The sequence below is a fragment of the Crocodylus siamensis genome, chromosome 5 (assembly GCF_052110815.1).
Source record: "Crocodylus siamensis isolate JL-2025a chromosome 5, ASM5211081v1, whole genome shotgun sequence".
Classification (NCBI taxonomy): Eukaryota; Metazoa; Chordata; order Crocodylia; family Crocodylidae; genus Crocodylus; species Crocodylus siamensis.
The window spans coordinates 82,564,437-82,586,844 of record NC_143399.1 but is presented as its reverse complement, the minus strand read 5'-3'; the positions used below and the strand labels follow the sequence as shown (position 1 = coordinate 82,586,844).

Genomic DNA, 22,408 nt, shown 5'->3' with positions numbered 1-22,408 from the left:
CCCTATGTCCCAACTGCCTCATGTTTAGAATGTGGGTGATACTACCACAGCTCACAAAGTGGTTGTGAAGATTAATATTTGTGAAATACTTCAAGTCCATGATGATAGCACCACAGAAAAAACAATGAGGAATAAACTGTTCAGTGCAGACTATTATATCAGTTATGTACAAATAAACTAGACTGGGTAGTAACTTCCATTCTACTTCGTAATTTTGACTACTTATCCTTATATTTTAATAGTATTCTTTAAAAGGGTTATTTAGATGCAATACAGCACTTAAATTTAGGTGCGAGTCACTGACAAAAGCGTTACAAATAGGGTTCTCCGAAAATTCACTCTCTCTCTCTAATCACACAATTAGAGGGGAAAAAAAAAGAGTGGAGGACTAGACTGCAAGGGACCCCAAAGGTCATTTACTTCACCCACCCCCATCCGCTCCCCACACAGATGCACAATGTACTATTATTATATCTTGCCAGATAAATGTCTACACGGTTTCTTCTTTAAAGCCTCCAGAAGATTGCACATCTTCCCTAGGCAGCTTATTCACTGTCTGATTACTCTCACAGTTATGCCTGTTTCCTGAGATTTAATTTAAAATTTGATTTGTTGTAGTTTAAACCTAACGTTTCACGCCCTGCCCCCTCTGGTGAGAGAGAAGAGTTGTTTGCTCTCTTCTTCGTGGCAATCTTTTGTATATTTGAAAACTGCTATTATGTCCCTTCACCCTTAACCTTCTTTTTTCCAAACTGAACATTCCTATTTCTCTTAACCTTTCTTCAGATGACCTGCATTACAACCATTTTATCTTCACTGGATGCTTGCACTTTCTTTACATCCTTCTTAAAAACATGGAGCTGACTGACAACTGCACACAATACTCTAGGCCAAGGGTGCTCAACCTGCGGCCCACAGAGCCATCGCATCTGGTCCACAGGGCTCTCCAGGAGTCTGAAAATTTGGCACCGAGGGAGCAGTGGCTATTAATACAACCACCCTCCCCCCTTAAATCTCACATGGTGGTCTGAGCCAAGCTGCAACTCCTTCCCGCAGAGGCAGGGCATACCCTCACCCCTACTTCCAGATTAAGACTGGGCCACAGGCTGGGTTGGGGCCTGGCTTTCCCTGCTTCCCTCTCAAAGGGCGGGTCAAGCTCCTTTCCCCCACCCCCTACAGCCTAGATCAGGGGTTGTCAACTGGGGATACACATACCCCTGGGGGCACTTGGAAAGGTGCTACGGGGTACACACCAGCAGGTGGGGATGGAGTGCTGCCACCGACCACCCTGCACTACAGCCTCCCAGAAGCAGGGATTGGGGGGAGGGGAAAGGGTTGCTCCCCTCTGCAGGCTGCACAGGCACTGCCCAGCCAGCCAGATGTGGAAGGAGGGGAGCTCGCACAAGGGGGGCCACCTCCACCATCCACCACCCCACACTGCTACCACCGTGTGCAAGCCCTGCCCCACTCTGCATCTGGCTGCTGCCACCAGAAGGGATACACTCCTTAAAAAAAAGGTAGAAAACCCCTGGCCTAGAAGATGCCTGCTGTACCTGCACAGATGTTGGACCTGGCCTGCCAGGCACACTACTGCTCTAGCTTAACCAACCCCAAGTAGAGTGGTACTTGGCACCTTCTATGCCAGGAGCGAGCAATTGTCTTGGCTGGAGGGCTGGGTCACTTACCAAGTTTTGACAAGCTGTCGAGGGCCACATGGGTAGCCCTGCCCCTTAACAGTTGCTCTGCAACCTGGTCACCACCTTGGGACCAGAAGTCATGCCCTCTAACCCCTTATTTTTGCCACCAGAATTCCTTCCCTTTGCCACCAGAAGTACTCCTTTCAGCAAGGGTGTTTGCCATCTCAGAACCAGTAAAATACCAAATTATAGTGTAAAAATCGAACATCTAATGCAACATTCATTAATTTGATTTTAAAAAAATATTTTTGTCCTGATCTACTTGCATTTGTGTAGTGTACGCAGAGGTGATTGTACAATAGCTCAAAATGAAGTCTTACTCTTGTATATTGTGGGGGAGAATGGGAGTGGATGTGCATGTGTAGGGGGGTGTGGAGGGATATGTTGGGTATGGGGTTTGTGGGGGGCTGTGAGTATATAGGGGGGAGGTTTTTGGCATGTGTAGAAGGGGAGGGTGGCTGAGGTGTGCGAGGGGGTGTGAGGTGTGCATATATGGCACTCGCGCGCACTCTCTGTCTCTCTTGCTGCTTCTGGCCCCAGGGCAGCAGTGCAGGCCACCATGCTCCCACTTGCCACTACTCCCCCCCTCCACCAGTTTCCCACCACTGCCCTTCTCCTGCTGCTTCCCCGTCCCTCCACCCCCATGCTTGCTGCTCTGGCACCATGTCCCAGCTGCGTGGCCGAGACTGCAGGACACAGGAGGAGCCCGCCTCGTCTGGCCCAGCTCCAAGGACTAGAGCGACTGCCCGTGGTTCTCCTCTCCCGCCATGGTCTTATCTGAATTTCCCTCTCTGGCAGAGGGGAGCATGAACAGCCCCAGGGGCCCAGGCCAGAAGCCTGTGCTAGTCACAGGCTGCCAGTTGGGGACAGGGGGTGGGGGCTGGGCCGGCCTTGCTGCTGGGTCCTGCTATCAGCTCTCTCCAGGTCCTATTGCTGCTCGCTTCTTTCAACTTTGACAGGCAGCCAGGGGCTGATAAATATTAAATTTTCTAATTTTTTTAGGAGCCCTGTGGGCCAAATAGAATGGCCTAGCAGGCGGGATCTGGCCTGTTGGCCATATTCGGCCCACCCCTATTCTATGCCATACCAACAACAGTATTGTTAGTACAGCCCAAAGAAGCATTTGATTTTTTGAAACTGCATCAAATTGCTGACTTTCAAGTCTGACCCACTAAAATTCTCAGATCCTTTAAGATCCTTATCCTCTTCTCTATGTGTTTGCAACTCCTCCCTGTTTTGTGTCATCTACCAACTTCAGCAGGAAGCTGTCTAGAAAACCCAACACAGAACCGCCTGAAAGCCTGACACTGTTCTATTTATGGTTTCTCAGCCAGGTGTTCCTCACTCACATAACAGTAATACTTTCTGACCACATTTCTCTAATTTACTTAGAGAAACATAGCCTACAAATGAGATAAGTAGGTCTCTAGGCCTTGCCTGAGGCATGCATATGCATGCCTTGCGCTCCCCTCAAACTCAAGTATACACTTACTGATCACACATGGCCTTATTTAATGTGTGTTTTTATTTGACTTAAAGAATCAGGTCCAAGAAGCTTTATAAAAAGCTCTTTTTAATTTGGAAATGCTAAATGTTCTTCAAAACTTTGTAGTGTGTACAAGTTAGATTCAGAAAAGTAGCAACCTTCAATTGCTAAAAGGCAGGGTTGGACAGCGGAACACTATCAGTGTCTATACATGTGATCTGGAGTGGAGGGAAAGGAGGGCATTTTAAATTACGGCAGCTGTCACAGAGCTGCTCTAATTAAAACACTGTAGCATCATGTGCATTCAGCACCCCATGTTTCAAAATGACGGTGGGGGCACTTCAGTTAAAAGCTCATTTCAATGAGTTTTAGTTATAATGCCCACACCTCAATTTTGAAACATGGGACACTGAATGTGATGCTGCAGCATGCTGGAGCATTCCAGCGCTCCAACAGAACATGCCGGACCAGACTCAGTTAAAATTGGAATGCTTCAAGAGGCTTAATTAATTGGGTCTACTCTGATGCGTTCTAATTAGAATGCAGAGTACATATATAGGCACCCTATGATTTTCACCTCTGGTTTAAAACCAGTTTAAACTACTGGTTTTAATCAAGTTTTGATCACTGGTTTTCTGGCTGTCTAAACATGTTTTGTCAAAAGGTTGACCTATATAGGAAAATGCATATAACAACTTCTTACAGCCATATAAATGATATTTTGAAATATACATCAAGTAGGTCTATGTAGAAAAAAATTAAAAAGGAAAACAATCAAGAGACAGGAATTCTATAGATTTTAGGTGTGATTTAGAAAAAATTCATTCTGGTTAAAGAAGCAATTTGAACTAATGCTAAAGTCATTACTAATTAGAAACATACCCTACACAAATTCAAATGAAAACACTGAAAGATTTAATATAATTTTTACTTAAAACTGAAGGTAATCTAATCTAAAAAAAAAAAATCTACAATTTTATTCTTGGTAAAAAGCTGTCCTGTGATAGTCTTAAGTGGAAAAAAAAATGACTGTATTTTACATTTTACTCTGTTTCTCAAAGTTCTAATTCAGAATCTGGCTCTTCTTCACCTACTTTAGCATACAGCATTTTATAGCACATTGTAAGGTTGCTCGTTCTCTCCACTGCTAACCTGTTCCTTAACCTGGATGAAATGAGAAAATTCTTTCTAATGAGTCAGATAATGCTAGCATGCTTGCTGATGGTCAAAAATGTAATAAATTTGGTATCTACTTTTTTTTTTTTAAATGAGGACCATACTAAGTTGCTGGCTTTAAATTCATTTTCAAACCCTCCACTGTCAAATACCAACTTGTTCTGTATTTAAATTTACCTCCAATGCACTGCAGATAAAATGCAGAAGCTATCAAGTGAGATGGAGTGAGGCACACACAATCCTTAAATCTCAACTTGATTATCTTACATAATGAAGATCTGAAAATCAAAAATAGTCACTTGTGTTACATCTGCAATTGTAGCACGGTTCCTCTTGGGAGTCAGTCAAGAGCAACTGTCATTGGTTTTAGTTGCTGATATAGGTGTTTTGCCTCTTTCTACAACTAAACAGTGTTGATGATTTTAACTAAGTTGTCCTGAATGTCACCCTCATGTTCTCCAGTATTCATGTAAAACTCTGTCTTTCAGAAAAGATTTAAGACATGCCACTCAGCTGTTTCATCTAGTTTCTCCTAGCCCTTGGAACATAACAGATCTCTTACAGATGTTAAGGTGGTCTTTTGCAGTGTGATGGTCCCAGTAGTATTTCTGAAGCTCTCTCACTTAATAGGCTTCACAAAGTTAGAGATGTTATTTCCCAAAAGATTCCAGAAATGAGAAGCCTAAACATAACTTAAAAATAAAACAAACCAACAAAAAACCCCACAAAAGTCATGGGCTTAAGCAACTTGGTTCTTCAAACTTTTTCATTCTGTTTTCTTTGTCACTGATAAAATGTCTCACTGCCATTGTACTTCAATTTTGCTTCTTTGGATTGCTCCTATAGTAAGAGCTAGACAATATTCCAGGGTTTCCAGAAGAGCTGAGTATCGGTTTCATTAGGCAAAGAGTTTTGACAACCATCTTAGTCTAAACTTAAAAAAATAAAAAAAGTAAAAAAGTGTGCATGTGTGGGCATGGGAGAAGGTGGGGGGGGGGGGGGGGAGGATAGTTTGGTAGTTGTCACAAGCTTGCCAAATGAGGCAACTGATCAAGGGTGGAAAACAGCTGTCATTCTAAATTTTTACAAATTAAGAATGAATGTCAAATTTATTCCATTATTTAAAGCTAAAAAGTGTTATGCCAATTCCTGTACTCACTTCAACATGGTTTATGAATTAGCCTTTCCAGCTTCAATTTATACAGTGCCCTGCTTCTAGGATTTCCCCGTTAAATGTCAGCAACGTCTGTTTTTAGTTGCAGTTCTTACTGCAACATTTTCAGTGGCAACATTTTACAATAGTAATATGAGCTGCCAGGTCCCTTGGAAATCTGGAATTTAAACAATGACAGTACTCTGTTCTCAACAGCAATTTCTGATTATAACTTCCATTCTGCCTCAGACTGATATTGCTATTTGCACTCCAAATGCATTTATAATTAAAGTTATTGTACTAGTACAAAAAAAAAGATTAATGTGGTCCATCTTTACTCTGTAGCAGTTCATGAAAAGCTCTTCTCTTTCTTAAAGAGAAAGAGTTTGAAAAGTAATAGGGGTGCACTGATAGAGATTTTCTTGGCTGATACCAATAGCTGATTATTAACCACGCATATCAGCTGGTACTGATCTGATAACCGATTTATAGGAGCAAAGCCCAGCAGCATGCAGAGCAGTGCCCTGCAGTAAAGTCTGTGGAGAGGAAGGAGAGTGGGAGGTAGACTGAGGCTCCCACAGTAAGAGAGGGAGTGGTGCAGGGGTAGGGACTAGAACTGGGGCTGGGGGGTGCTGCCCAGTCAAGACAGTGAATGGTATCCCGGGGGGAGCACGACGGAGCCGTGGGCAGCTCATCCAGGGGATCAGCATCTTGGTGCTTAAAAATGGCAGCAGCGGTGCTTGAACTAAAGCTCAAATGAGCTTTAGTTCAAGCGCTGCTGCCACCATTATTAAGCATGGAGGCGCTTTTAAGAGCAGAGCCTAGAAGGGTGAAGGCAGATGTGGGCTGCCTACCGTGGACTCAAGGCTCTCCGCCCTGCTGCTTTTGCCCAAGAAGCAGTGTGCTGCATCCCCCAGCCTGCTCTGCAGCAAGAGGCACAACTTGCTGTGTCCCCTGCCGCTGGGTGGACAGGGGGAGCACAACCAATGCATGGCTCCTGGGGCAAAAGGCAGCAGGGCAGATAGCCCCAAGCCCACAGGCAGCAGCCCACTTCCACTCCACACACAAATATGGTGGGGGGGACATGTGCCCCCCATGCCTCCCCTTGGGGATGTGCACAATGGCAGGAAGCCGCTCCTGCCTGTCCCCCCTGGACATCTGCCTGTGGCTCCATCCCACTCCCTGCCCTGGCCCCAAGGTCCCATTAACTGCCCAGCCAGGGCAGTGCCCCCCAACCCTAGCCCTACTCCCTCCCTCACCATGGGGGGCAGGTCTCAATCTGTCCTTCCCCCATGCCCTTTCCCCTCCACAGACTTACTTGCAGGGCACTGCTCTGCATGTTGCCAGGCTGCATGCCTGGCCATGTGTGGCTGTGCACATTCACACATCCAGGGGCCCCAGCCAGAAGGCATACTGTATTTATTGGTACATTACAGGCTACACCAGCCAAAAAAAGCTTACAGCCAATAATGTTCATTTTCCTTTTATCGGTGCCAACCTGATATGGCACCAATATATTGGTGCACCTCTAAACAGTTTAGAAATACTAATTAAAAGCTAATCTTAATAGAAACAATTCCTTTTAGTTGTTAAACACTAGAATGCAGCATCCACCAGCAGTTGCAGCAGACATCCTGTCAGTGCAGTATGAAGACTTGTCCACGCACTGAGATCACATGTTCTACATCCATTAAATCGGTTAGAATTGTAAGGCAGCATTTTGCCAAGTTGTAGAGATGTGAAAACCAATCAGAAACAGAATCCTCAAAGTTACTTGCATTCAAAGGCAGCTGGCATTCTTTGATAAAGTTTGTCAGCAGCATACTCATTCTCATGCTCTTTCTATCACCCAAGGATTGACTTAAGGGTCAAAACTCAGAAAAGGAACATGAATTGGGTAAAAAGTGTGAACAGCACTAAAAAAAACAGAGGTAGTCAGTTGTTTAAATTGGTGATAGTGACTGATCATACTTTTTAGTACTGATTTAAATTCATAGCTATCGACGCTAACAGTTGTTGTCTGTACTGCTTTTCAGTTTGACAGCCTGAAAGTTGTTTTGATTCCATATCTTGTGACCCAGCTTATCAAATCCATCAGTTTGTTGGGTGCTTGGCGAATCAAAGCCTTTCAAACTGCATCAGAGGCTCCATGAACCGGATTGCATTTTCAGCCACCAACTTAAAATTAAATCACCAATGTAGCCCTGTCTTAAGAGATCATGTAGCTTAAACATACACTATGTGCCAAGTGTGATTTCAAGCTTATCTCACACAAATTGCTGGGAGTATTTAATATTCTTTGCATGGTAATGAACATGAATTCTACCTTGTAAGCACTGTTTCTGGTGGAAGCGACACAGTTGCATTATGGCCTGGACAATGTTTGAGAATGCTTTAAAAGAAAAAAACCCAGATGTCCACATCAGGAAAATGTGCACCAAATATCACTTATTAAAGATGGAATGTGTACATTGCAGGTAACATGAACTGCATTTCATTATTCCATGGCATCATTCCATGGAGCACAACAGAAAGAGCTCTGCACATACACACCGAATTATGAGAGAGAAATGCTGAAATCTGGCTAAATTTTAAAGCACAGTTTACCACAGCCTTCACTACAGCTTGTGCTACACTTAAAAAGTTGAACTAGCTTTGTTTGAAAAACAAGCAGATCTCTATGTTTCCAGCTCCCAGGTACAAATAAAAAGTGGAGTATATAGTTATCCTGTGCATCTGTTGCTTCATCTTCTACAATCTATATTAATTCATACTCTGCTAATGCAGATTTCGTAGACTGAACATGCAAAGCAATTATTCCTAGTAGATAATTCTGGAGAAGTTGGTTTGCACATGGGAAAGTGCCAGCATCTGGTACACGCTTGTTCAAGTACTCTTAATTTTGGGTTATCAGGTTTTTCCAAAGGTATGTTGGCAGCAGTGAATGCTTCCACTAGCTCAACTGTACCTTCTCTTCATTTAAAACCACTTGAAGTAGTTTAACACTTCGAGGACATCATCATTTGTTTTTTGTTCTGATCCTCAGCCTCTGTAGAAGTCTTTCGCTTTCTATGCGATTACGACTCTAAATAGCAACCAAGACTGTTTTTCCTTGATACATCCAGTCACATTGCAAGATGAACAAACCAAACCAATTTGCCACCATCTGAATGTAAGGTTCCTACAGGGACCTGTTACACAATCCTGAGCTGAAATGTATTTAGCTTTTTAAAAATTTCTTTTCACCCATCTTCAGACTGCAGCATTGCATTTAACTTCTTAAAAGATGACTCCGAAATATTTCCACTTCGCTGACTAGCATCTTCATTCGCAAACAGTAACTCTCAAATCATGGGATGTACGGCTGCAGTGACTATTGCATTATCTTTGTATTGCGTTAAGTATGGGGACTTTCTAAAACATCATATTTATTATACAAATAATATGCCATGGGATTTTTCCTTTCCCTTTTTTTTTTTTTTTTGTTAAAGGTTGATTTCACAGGAAATTGCAGCCAATGCAATATTTCCAGGTGATCACAGAGAACACCGTTTTTCATAGTTTCCACAGAAAGCCACGAGTTATCAGGTATCTGCGTTTTCCGTTTCCCATGGAGAAATGGTAAAAACATGGATTTTTCCTTTTAGCTGAGGAAAAGATGGATTTTTTTAATCAGAAACACACAGATTTTCCACTTTTTTTTTTTGCAACGGGCTCTCTGCAAGCTGGCAAACTGTAGGAGGAAGGCAGTCAGGGAGGGGGCACCATGTGCATGCAAACAGCTCTGGTAGGGGGCGGGGGGGGGTGGACTCAGGCCCCCATAGGCAAGGAGGGAGTCGGGCAGGGGTAGGGCTGCTGCTCAGCTGGGATATTGTGTGGGGCTTGAGGCCGGAGGCTGGAATGAGCAGCCACAGGGCCCCAGCAAGGAGCCACAGGCAGCTTGTTTAGAGGGCAAAGGGAGGGGCTGGCTTCTCTGCCACGCTGGCTCTGCACTGCAGTGTCAGGTTCCACCCACTGAGCCATGGAGGCCCCAGGGCAAGGAGCCAGAGCCTGCAGCAGGCAGTCTGCATGTATCCTCCCTCCCCTCCCCACCTCTCTCCATGCCATTCATGGAGGAGGGGGAGCTGGGCTCTGGGCTCCGCTCCCTGCTGTGGCCGCAGCAGCTGGCACCTCCCACAGATGGCAGCCAGGGTTCGAGTACTGCTGTAGGGGCACGGGCGACTGGTATGTCCCAAGTCTGGGGGGGGTACCAAATCACCGATGGGGTGTTGGGGGGGGGGGCGTTCCCCAGAGGCCAATTACTGACTGGCGGGGCAGGAGTTCCCCAGTGCCTGATCACTGAGCCACTGGCAAAACCCTAAGTACCAGTGGCACTTCCACCAGCACTTCTGGTTTCGTTGCCAGGGTTTCTCTCAGGGGAGGAGGAGGAGGAGGAGGAGGAGGATGTCAGCACTTCTCCCGGCAGCCAATCTCAGGGGGTGCAGACCCCCTACGTGTCACCAGTGTGCAGGTGGTATGTGGCTGTGGACCTGGGTTCCTGGCCCTGTAGCCCTGGTAGCTGGGAGGCCCCTCCAGCAGGGCTGTGTCTTGGGAGTGAGGGGCCTGGACTTCCATCCTGTGCGAGTAAAGGGGGCAGGAGGAGCTCTGATTTTCCATTATAGAAACCCAAAAATCAATACCAAAATTTGTAAGTACTTTTTTATTATAGTGATCAAGGCACTGGTAGACTTCCAAATTGTTTTAAAATTGTGAATATATCAATAAAACATTGTGTTCAATTGATACTTATATATAGTGGCATTTCATTTTAATTGTGGATTTGGGGGTTCATAAATCAGAGAATTTGCAATTTTTAAACAGAGAAAACCAGGAGCCGTGCTTATTACACACCAGCTGTTCTGCTAGCAACTTCATGTCCCCTTCTATTCTGAGTTTAGTGGAAAATAAAGCCACAGTAATTTAGACCCATTTCACTCACTGGTAGATGTACCTGGTTTAGCTTCCACTTACTGCAGGGTAAAAGTGTACATTAAATAAACAGTTACTGTGAAGCAGCTGACACACATAATTTTTCCCCCTATTCTTTTAATTCAGTATAATTTAATAATTTGTCCATAACCTAAATTAGTTTTACAGCCAGAACTAGAATATAAATCTCCTGACATTCAGTTCATTAGTCCATAGCTGCCCTCGAATGTAATTTTAATTGCATAATAAATATATAACATGCTCCCCACCCCCCCATCTAGGTCCTTATATGCAACCAAAAATGTAGATTACCACATGTGATTTCATTCTCTTAATAAAATGCTTAAGGATGAATCTTTCTAAGAAGGTAAGACACAGCTTGTCCCAAAATAACCAAATTTTCTTGCAGGGCCTAATCAAATGCTTCCATCTGTCCTCCAATACTTAAGAGCATGTGCACTTTAGGGATGTATCACAGAGGAAAGCTAGCACTGCATGTTGGAACATCATGGATAGCTGGAAATGATTTAATTACATGCAGAACACTACTACCAGCTCATGACAGTAACTTAATTTTCAGTCACACCAGTGTTCTTGTTAAACAACTTTGAAAACTAAGAGAACACTCTTAAAAAGAAAGCTAAGGAATATTGCGACTGTCTTAAGATTCACAGAAGGCATTTCACCATTTGGTTACATAAACTATAGTACTGGATGTTTTCAGGGGAGAGAACCAACTCTTTCTTCAGGTCAAGAAACTACTAGCTTGAACAGGGATTTACACCATCACACATGCATCTAAGGTTATTATGTATATTATGACAGTGCCACACCTGGGCTTTTCTCTGTGGCTGTAAGGGGCAGGGTTAGGAACAACAGCCTCAAACTGCAGCAGGGGAAATTTAGGTTGGAGATTAGCAGGAACTTTGGGCACTTCTACACTTGCATTGGAGGGGGTGGGGGGAAGGGGTGGCGCTTTAATTAGAGTGGCTCCCAAGAGTTACTCTAATTAAAATGTTGCTGTGTCCTGTGTATCAGCATCCCCATGCTTAAAAAAGACAGCAGGGGTGTTTGAACTAAAGCTCACTGAATGGGGTATTTAGGCATAGGGACGTTGATACACGAGATGCAGGCAGCTGCCAAGATGCTGGTACACGAGACACAGGAGGCTGCTGGAGCAATCCAGTATGCTCCGACACACTGAAATTACAGCACATTGGAGCAGCCTCCACACTCATGTATAGGTGCCCTTTCTGACTCAGTGTGGTCAAGCACTGGAATAAGCTACCTACAGAAACTGTGGAATCTCCATCCCTGGAAGGTTTTCAAGACCAGGTTAGACAGACGCTTAGCTGGGATGGTTTAACCAGGGACAATCCTGCTTTGAGCAGAGAGCTGGATTAGATGACCTTGTGAAGACATTTCTAGCTATGCTTTCCTGTGATCTGTACCTCTAATAACTATTTCTACAGGAACCACACTGGAATCCAAAAGCAACTTCTAAGAACACCAAGAAAATGTATTTCTCTAGTTCCTATGAAAATTACCTTAAAAATGCACTAAGGTTTCAAGTCAAGCATTCAAAAGTTAGAAAATGCCAGTTTTCAGGATGTGCATATAAACTTAAGTTTAAGGTTCTAGTGGCCAGATCTACATGAGACGTTGACTGCAGTAGCTTGCAACTACTGTGCAGTACCGCTGCATGGCACAAAGCGTGACCATACGGTAGTAACAAGCTACTACTTAGTCAGCATCACCAAGTTGAGCAGATACACTACTGCGCAGAAACGCCAGTTCCCACGCAGTCATTTAGTACTTGCCAAACTTGTAAAAAAAAAAAAAACACACAAACAAAAAACCTATAATTTTTTATTGGTCACTTCTAAGGTGCTTTTTTTTTTCTTCCATGCAGCTCCTATTGACTTCAGTTGCAGTTGCAAGTACTCAGCACAACTATGTACTCAGGTGTCAAGTTGAGCAACAACAACAAAAATCCTCTTCCAGTGTGAATGGACAATAGCAGGGGAGCAATGAGAGAAGAGAAAATGTCCTTGTACTCCTTGGCCTACTAAATAGGACTTCAACAGCCCCAAGCCACTCATGAGGAGTAACTGCAGAAGAATCCTACTTCATCTCTGATGTCCTGAGAGGTAGCACACTTTGGACTCACAGAATATTCTTAGAATTTTGCTACCAAAAATAGATATTGCATATACACCACTGTTAAACCCTTGCAGTCATAATACTATCACATGTATTATGTGATGGGCAGGGGCAGCCAATTATTTCAGACAGAGGGCCACGTACTGAGTTTTGGCAAGCTGTTGAGGGCCACATGGGTAGCCCTGTCCCTTGACAAGTGCCCCGCCCCCTGGTCACCATCTTGAGTGGAAGTCCCATCCCCTAGCCCCAGACCTTTGCCACCAGAAGCCCCTCCCTTTGTCCCCAGAAATACTCCTTTCAGCAACTTTTGCCATCTCAGAACCAGAAAAACACCAAAATACATTCTAAAAAAAAAAAAAAAAAAAAAAAAAAAAAATCTACAACATTCATTAATTTGATTTCAAAAAATATTTTGTCCTGATTTACGTGCGTTTGTGCAGCATACATAGAGGTGATCGCACAGTAGCTTAAAATGAAGTCTTACTCTCATAATCTGTGGGAGTATAGGAAGAATGGAGGGGCGGGTACAGGTTTGTGGGGGGCTGTTGGTGTGTGTAGGTGGTAGATACGTATGTGGGGTGAGGGAGCATATTTGTATAGGGATGTGGGCTATGGGCAAAGGATGGCTGGGTGTGTATGTGTGGGTCTGCATGTATGGCAGTATGAGGAGATGTGGGTGCATGTGTATGATCCGGGTGTTTGCGGGACTTGTCCTATGCACACTTTCCCTCTCTCATTGCAAAACACATCGTGTGCTTTGCTCACCACACACACACGCTCTGTGTACCAGTACGGCCCTGTGCTCCCACAGTCCAGTGATGCAGCCGGAGGCCACATGGTATTGGAGGCAGCAGCAGCGTGTAGAGAAAGCAGCTGCAAACAGAGGTTTCTGGGTGGTGGGGGTTAGGGGTGGGGCTGAGCTAGCCTCTCTTCTGACTCCTGCTGACTCCCCCGGGGTCCTACTGCTCCTGACTCCTGTCATCTTTGGTAGGCAGCCAGAACCAGATTAAATATTAGTTTTTTAAATTTCTTAGGTGCCCCGCAGGCCAGATAGAATGGCTTGGTGGGCAGGATTTGGCTTACTTCTGCTTTACAGGATTTGGCCTACCCCTGCTTTGGAGGATCTGGAACCATCTTCCAGGGGAAGTAGTGATGGCTCCTACCCTGGGGGTCTTTAAGAGGAGGCTCGACGTTTACCTGGCTGGGATCATTTAAGCCCAGTTTTCTCTCCTGCCCAGAGCACGGAGTCAGACTAGAAGATCTACAAGGTCCTTCCGATCCTACATCTATGAATCTATTTAAAAACACTTCTACCTTTAGAGAAATACCCCCACAATATTTCAAATCCACTTTCTCCAAGCCATCAAGGCCTTGAACCTTCTTTATGAAATAAGTGTGAGAAGCAAATGGTTTTTTTTTTTATTTCCCCAATTCCCTGTAATGCCTGAACCACTTTTGCTGCAGCTTTGCAAAAATTTCAGTACAACAGTGATGTATAACATGGGGAAGTTGAACCTAAACAGCGGATGCTTGGTTTAGTTATAAATAAAAGAAAGATTCTATAAAAAGGAAGCTTTGGCCAACTTTAACAAGCCACATAGTTCCACCTGGACATCTTCAAACTTTACTTAATTTGCTTTATATAACTCCAAAACTGGCATATGTATATAGAACCCAGGCAGATCCATGTTATATACCAAAGTAATAAGTTTTATGGTGTGTAACCTTTCATAAAAACAAAACAAAATAAAATCCTACACTTAGCTTGGCTGACAAATTCACAGATACTAAGAAAACTAGCAGAAAAATTGCAAAGCTTAACTGAAGAGCTTTGCTTGGAATAAAAGCAGCAGTCTTCACCTCTTGGTCTGAAGTGCTATTGCATTTATCAAAATAACTTTTTTGCTCTGACATTTGGTAATGAGATCATTGACCTTCAAAACTGCAATATTCATTGGCCAAATACTATTTTTTCATTACACTGCTGCATCTCTATCAAAATCAGAAATATTACAGATATATTCTTGCATCTCAGGATAAGCTACTTTCTTAATTATTTTACCTTTCTAAACAGCCCACAGCATGGCATTTTTTCCCCAAACTCACATCTTAAAGAGTTCTATATCTGTCTTCAGAATACCACAAGTCTTAAAACAAAAACCTTCATAAGTCATACCTTGTGCTACCATAAAATCATTAAATAGGAAACTTTTCCACTATGATTATTTAAACCAAATTATGATTTACAGATATTCACTCACCATCCCCAGCAGGTAGTCCCCGCTCTTTTTTCTCATCACATTTGTTGCATTCACTGAAGTAAAGCAGTAGAAACATATCCAGAAGGACCCAAACCAATGAGGTGGCAAGGACCACCTTGCAATATGCAAATTTTCTCATGGCACTTTAAGTCAAATACAAGAATAAAAAAACATAAATAGAAAAAAAGTCAACAAGATTGCTTCAATCCAGTTTGAGACCACGTTCTGTATCTGAAAAACAAAACAAAGAACAGAAATTACAAAAAACTTCAAACATTAACTAAAAGACAGAATTATGGTTTAAGATCATAAATGTAAAATAATAATTTAATTTATATAATGGTCCAGAGGCAAAAAAGTGAAATTACCTAGACACTCTAGACAGTGAATAGAGCAGGGCCAACTAAGGCAGAAAACAGCTGAGACTTGTATTATGTTAACACTTACACGAAAATGTCAAGTTGCCCATCTCCTCAGTACAAATAATTCTGCCTTTTCTTGGGTAGCAGTACAGTTGGCTAGAAGATGATTTTTAGTAGTTCACAAATACTTGATTTAAATAGTAGATGGGGGGAAAAACCCAACTTGTTGCCAAAGGTGGGAAAGGGGAGGAGAAGGAAGATGGAAAGGCTACAAGCTGTGACAGTCTCTAGTGATAGTTGTTGAAAAAGATACTCAGCTGTGAAAAAGGCTGAATCTTTCATTAAGACTACAATGACAGCATAAGCAACAGCATTATTTCAATTGCAGCACAGCTGAAGAACTGTGGGAATCTGGTCCCATTTTGCTACTGTTTCAAAAACAAATGCTTACTTCTACAAGCAAGGGGCAGGCTCATACAGAAAACAACTCTGCTATGTTCAAATCTTTAAAAAGGAAGCAGGTGGTGGTAGTGGGTGATCTGATTACAGGTTTCCCTCACTTTATGAGGGTTCTGGATGTGAGAATTCACTCTTATGTAAGACCCTTTTTATACCAAAAATTGTTATATGAAAGGTAAATTCACTCTTATGATATTGGTGTGGTGGAAGCCCACAGTCAGCTGCTTTGTGTGGGTGCACTGTGGGAGTGACATGCACCAAAATATAGTTTCCTGTGAGGATCTGTGCTCCTTGCTCATCTGCAACCCGTGTTTCTGTAGTTGCCAGCCCCATTATGGTAGCATTCACCACCACTCTGTGCTTGTGTGTACTGTCTGCTATTGGCGAGTACCAAAATTGTCTTGCAAAAGTGATAGAAATGGGTCTGAGGTCTTGGTGCATATCCCTATTTGTTGCATTGTAAAGTGGGTTCCCTTTATATAAATTCAAGTTATGCCTCGTTTTCCAGGAATGCATGTACAGCATAAAGCAAGGGAAACCTGTATTAGGCACATAGTAGCTAAATATGTGATGTCTGGGAGGACTACCTGGTCACTTGCATGCCAGGTGAAAAAAGTAGCAGACCTCACATGATATACAGACAGGCTGCTAGGGAGTGCTGGGTTGGAAGCCGGCGGTCATGGTTTATGTGGGTATTTATGACATGGAGAATTGTAGAAGAGAGGCCCTGGAAGCTAAATTTAGGCTGAACTCTAGGACCTCCACGGTAGCATTCTTTGAAGTGCTTCCAGTGCCATGTATGGAGCTGGGTACACAGGCAGAGCTCCAGGGTCTTAATATGTGGGTGAGATGATGGTGTAAAGAGGAGGGGTTATGTTTATTAAGAACTGGGGCAGCACGTACAGGAGGGTTGGGTCTCCACCTGAACCAGAATGACACCAAACGGTTGGAATACAACATTTAAAAAGGTGGTAAAGCAGCTGTATGGAACAGTACATGGTTCAGACCAGAGATGTGGGGCAGAAAATTTTCTGGGAAATTTTCCAGTGCTTTATTTTCCATGGGAAATTTTCTATTTCTAAAAATTCATTGTTTCATAAAATTCATTAGTAACAATGAACGGATGCCAATACAATATTAGACAAGCTTGGAAGTTTCAAAGTTGTAATTAACCTTTTTCAAGTGATTATCTCTCGGAAGAGTGAGAGAGAGTATAAATCAACAGAACATATGTAAACAGGATGGTGAATACACTCACATAATAACCCAAACCTAAAATCAAGGTCTAATTGGCTCTGCAGGTCAAATCAAAACCAAAGCTAAAATTCTTATTTCATTAAAGACTACAAGTGAAAACAAAACCACAACTAAAAACTGTGATTAATTTTTATTTCACTTTCTGTTCAGCAAACACACAGAGCAGAACAATGTAATGGAAGTACATGCTATTGTGTATTGTCTTTACATTTATACAAGTATTCCAATAAAAATAATTTAATTCCACATAAACCTTTGAATCTGTTTGAACATAATATTTAAACCACATTAAAAAGTGTGCTGTATTTAATTTTTTTCCTAATCAAGTATTTCATTTCAAATATTTGTGGCTATTGGGGCATAAAATTAACATGGGCGTACTTTTTTAGTTTTGTTGTTAATTCTATTCTAACATTATAAAAATCTTACTCTGTCTGCCTGTCTGTCCATAAAACTTTATTTCCACTCTGACTGGCTGACTGAAACAACCAGAGTGAAAATACAATGCTGGGACAGGTGGCAGCCCCACCATGATGGCGGGGACACAGGGGACAGAGGCGGCAGCAACAGAGTGGACAGAATGGTGGAGGGCAAGATCAGCAAGTGGTGACGATGGAGTGGGGGGGGGGGGGGGGGGGAGGGGGGCAAGGCCACCAGAGCTGGCCTCGGCCCCCGCCCCCAGCTTTTTGGAGGCAGCGGCAAGCAGTGTGGAGGTGGAGCAGGGTTGGGATACCGCGGGGGGGTGGGGGAAGCAGAGGGGGCAAGGCCACCAGCACTGGCCTTGGCCTGCCCCTCCCCCCTTCCATCATCGCTGCCTACAGGGCCAACGCAACAGTGGCGGGGGGGAAAATAAGCGAGATTAAGAGCGTGTAGAATAGTTGCCTTTGCCCCGGGAAACAAAGTCCTCCACATTTGGAAGCATCTATCCAGTTTAAATTTAGCTGCATTTCATAAGTGTCCTAAAAGTAAAATAATGCTCCAACTCAGTTTTGATCACCAGAAATGTGATTATTTTAATATATAAAAAACTCAAAATCAAACTAGGAGGAACTATATCAGAGAACATTTGTATAGTTTTGTATAATTTGTATAGTTGTATTTGTTATGCTTGCTGCATAACACTTGGGGAAAATCCAACTAGAAGTAAGGAAATTTGAACTAAAATTAAATACAGTTTAAGAAAAATTAAGATGGATTTTTCAGATTCATGTCATTTCTTTTCCTACATGTGAAAAGAAGAGACTACAGTTCATGCACTGAGTCTGTTGCTTATAACCAATGCACTGTTTTCTTGTATTCCCCTGTCTGTGCACCTCTGTTGTTCCTCTGCCCATGACTAGGGATCCTAGATTGCAAAACATGCATACAAGGTAAGTTTGGGCCTTAAGTGATGCAGAAGTTCAGCGTTACTACATTAAGTGAATGCTTTACTTACAACATAAACACCGATTCCAGTAAAATATTAACAATAAGTATAGCAAGTGGATACAGCTACCACAGTGGCAAATTGTTGGACAGGCAAGGTAAAAAAACCTCAACTAACAACAGCTATTTGAAATGCAACTTTAGGACTTTAGTTACAATGACTGCTTTCATTTAAGTCATCAAAACATGTTCAAAGCTGGCATTTACCTATTTTTCCAACAACAAATGTGTACAAATTTTAAAAAGCAAACATTTTTAAATTCCATTTTGCTCCACTCCATTTAATTTAAAAGTAAGTTTTATACCAAATACTGAAGATTTTAATCAATTGCCAAAGATCAGAAATCAGAAACAAGCTTTGGGTTTCTCCAGTTATGCTGTTTTCAAACGACAAATGTAAATTTACCTTTATGAAAATAATTTCTAGCAATGCTAAATGGTTTATTCTGGGTAGCAAAACTCAACCAAATGCTCCTGTGCATCCAATTAATAAAATGTTAAAATTTATCTACAAAACTCTTCTGACACATGCAATTTCCTTTCTGGGCAATTTCCTCTGCTTCCTGCTCCAGAAGTCTCCTCATTATATGTATTGTTTCTATGTACAAAACCCCTTCCTGAAGCATTTCTTGCAAGGATTGTATCATCAGTTACAATCATTGTTGGGAACAGACTTAGTTTCTATTTAAATGAATCCAAAGGAGTATTCAGTTTCTTTAAGGAACCAAAATAATATATTTATTTGGAAAGAAATGCACTATGACTTATGGCTTCTTGCTATAACCAACAACAATTTTAAATCACGAACTATGAATACTGGAGACTTTGCAATTTAAGTCATAAATATGAAGATATATGCAAATTAGAAGGGTAATTTGCTCCAATTACTGGTTGGAGGACAAGTATTTGAAAAATTTTATTAGTCTAGAAAGCACAGATAATAGTTTAACTAGGTGTTTCTAGCCACGAGACACACATCTTGTACTAAAGAAGAAACCACATCAATCACATAACAGACCTTTGAAAGCTAGATAGCAAAAGGTGGCAATTACCATCTTTGCCTCTCTGCACTTCAACTGCATTGTGAATATCACATCCCACAGTCAGACCTAAAAACTGGAACTGTAAACTTAGAGAAGGGAACATAAGCACTACAACCTGTTCTAGAAACTAACATGGGTTAAGGTGGGAGATAAGCAAGGCAGAAGTTACAACTGTGCTCCATCATTCAGGTGTCAGCAATTGTTTTCCTTAGGAATCCAGAGAGGAAAGCTGTCCCAATTGCTAGAGTACAGCCTGGGAGGTAGGAGAGGCCCAGACTGTTTTCTGTTTTGCCATAATGTAACCTGTATGATGCAAGTCACTTAAGTCTCTGCCTGTTATCCAAACACATATAAAAATCCATGTTTCTAGGTGGTGAGGGATCTCTTTATTTTCTGGACAGCAGAATTATAAATATAGAAGTAATATACTTATCTAAGAGGGATGGTAAATATATCAGTCTATTGCTTAAAGTAGTACCATAACAATTTTTAAATAAAATGTTAATTTCTTGTATAGGGAAACACAGTTATTTTGTTTGTACTGTAAACTCACCAAGTAAAGCCTGAAGACTAGGTTTCAATAAGATTTTCAAAGAAAAACCATGGCCCTACGTGGTGAATGAAGGTGTCTACTAAAAAGCAGTGGAAAAAGATGCAGATGTTTCATACAATTAAAGTGAGGAGAGACATAGGAAAAAAAACCTTTCAGATTAGGGACCAGAGACTGCAGCAGTGCAACTCTGAAAGGCAGCAAGAGCCAGAGGGTATATGCCCCAAGAAACAAAAGTCATCTAGGACTTAGGATACCAAGGCATATAATCAAAGATTTTGTTTTTTTACTACCTGTTACAGTTAATGTGCTGTAAATCAGACAAAAATCAGTCTGTCAGCTTCATGCTAGAGAAAACATGACTGGTCCTAGGGTCAATAATCAGAAACTGCTCTCCTCTGCTAATGACCTGAATTAACACAGATCCCTCAGAAAAAATGAGGCTGCCTGGAGCCCCACAGCATTTTTCTTTCTTTCTTTTCCTGGAAGTAAAAGATGTCAGGAGTGATTTTAGAACAGGGGCAGCCAATTATTTCGGGTGGAGGGCCGCTTACTGAGTTTTGGCAGGCTGTCGAGAGCTGCAACGGTAACCCTGCCCTTTGATAAGTGCCCTGCCCCCTAGTCACCATCTTGAGATCATAAGTCCTGCCTCCTAACCCCTGACTTTTGCCACCAAAACTCCCTCGCCTTGCTCCCCAGAAGTTCTCCTTAAAATACTAAATTATATTCTAAAAATCAAAACATCTACTACAACATTCATTAATTTGATTTCAAAAAAATATTTTTGTCCTGATTTACATGAGTGCTCCTGTTTGCCACCACTACCCTTTCCAGCCCAACCTCACCTGCCACCGCTGCTCTTCTCCTACTATTTTCCCATCCCCCACTCCAACACTATGTCTCACCTGCACAGCCTTACCATAGGATGCAGTAAGAGCTGGCCCAGCCAGGCTGGCACTGCAAATCCAGCCAAGAATCGTGGGGACAAGACCAGCTCCTGCCAAGTCCTGCAGCCCAGCACCACAACCAGGAACCACATGGTGCTGGAGCAAGGTCAGGGGGCAGAGAGGAACAGCAGTAGCTGTGGGCAGGGAAGTGGGTAAACAGCAGCAGCAGGTGGTTGGGGGGGGCAGGCATGTGGGAGCGCAGTGATAGCTGGGCAGGAGAATGGGGCCCGCACTGGTGCGCACCGGTGCCACTGGGCAGGCACCAGTGGGGACCCAGAGCAGAGCAGCAGGAACACATGGCCTGGGTTGACAACAGGACTCTGGTACCAGGCTGGACCGTGCCAGCAGGGAGAGAGGGGAGCCCACCTGGCTGCACAGACTCCCTGCCAGCCTGGACCCCACACTACACCCTGGGCCTCCACCAGCGCTGGCTCTGGCATGGACCCTGCTCTCCTGCCAAGGTGTCAGTGTGCTCCTGTGTGCCTGCTCACTCCCACTTGCCCCCCCACCCCCTGCTGCCATGATTTACCCGCTTTCCTGCCTGCCACTGCTGCTGTTCCTCCCCCACCCCCCGCCCCCCCCCCCGACTCCAGCACCACTCAGCTCCCAGCTACAGTGCCAGGACCACAGCCCTAAGGACTGGGGCAATTGCTTGTGGCCCTCCCCCTTTCTTATCTGAATTTCCCTCTCCTGCAAAAGGAGGTGGCAACAGCCCTAGGGTCCCAGGCTTTTGGCTGAGGGTGGTGAAGGGCCAGGCGGGCATTGCTGCTGTGGCTGCTGGGTCCTGTTGCCAGCTCCCCCTGAGTCCTACTGCCCCTGGCACCTTGTCATCTTTGGCAGGCAGCCAGGGGCAGGTAAATAGTTTTCTAAAATGTTAATGGGTTCTGCAGGCTGGACAGAATGGCCTGGTAAGCCAGATATGGCACACAAGCTGTATTTTGCCCACCCCTGTTTTAGAATCTTGTAATATATAAAAGAAATGAATGCTAACTTAGATTTCTCTTAGGATCTCTAGATTCTTGTGAAATCCAAGACTTAACAACCTGGTCCTAAACTGAGGGAGATGAAGAAACACGCTGTTGGAGAAGTCTTAAGAAATCATAACAACTGGTGCCAATAAGTTGTGGAACTGCTAGATGTAGGAAACTCAGACCCCAGTCCACATACCTATCTGTAAGAAAGAGGTAAATTAAATCAAATGACATGTTTAGAAGTGGGTAGAATCAAAGCTGTCTTTTGCATAGAGAACAATTTTTGAACCCTAAAAATCTAAAGGGATAGTGAGACAAGGTTCAAAAACTGAGCAGAATATCTATAGTTCCTCCCACTTTCATACAAAGGGTTCATATGGAACTCAGACAATTCATCTCCTCTTAATGACCCAAGTGCTTGGACCCCTGCAGTCATATTCAGCAATGAATGGAAATATTTGTAAAACAAATATTTGTCAAACTAAGTATA

General features: G+C 43.1%; 1 protein-coding gene across 1 annotated transcript in view; it reads right to left on the bottom strand.

The window, feature by feature from the left end:
* Window positions 1-22,408, bottom strand: part of GALNT1 (polypeptide N-acetylgalactosaminyltransferase 1) — a 202,624-nt gene that overhangs the window by 103,534 nt on the left and 76,682 nt on the right. Inside the window, exon 3 of the mRNA XM_090049575.1 lies at window positions 14,905-15,135. Within this exon, the coding sequence (XP_089905701.1) occupies window positions 14,905-15,043 (139 nt within the window). The 5' untranslated portion in view covers window positions 15,044-15,135. The remainder of the gene's footprint in view (window positions 1-14,904; window positions 15,136-22,408) is intronic.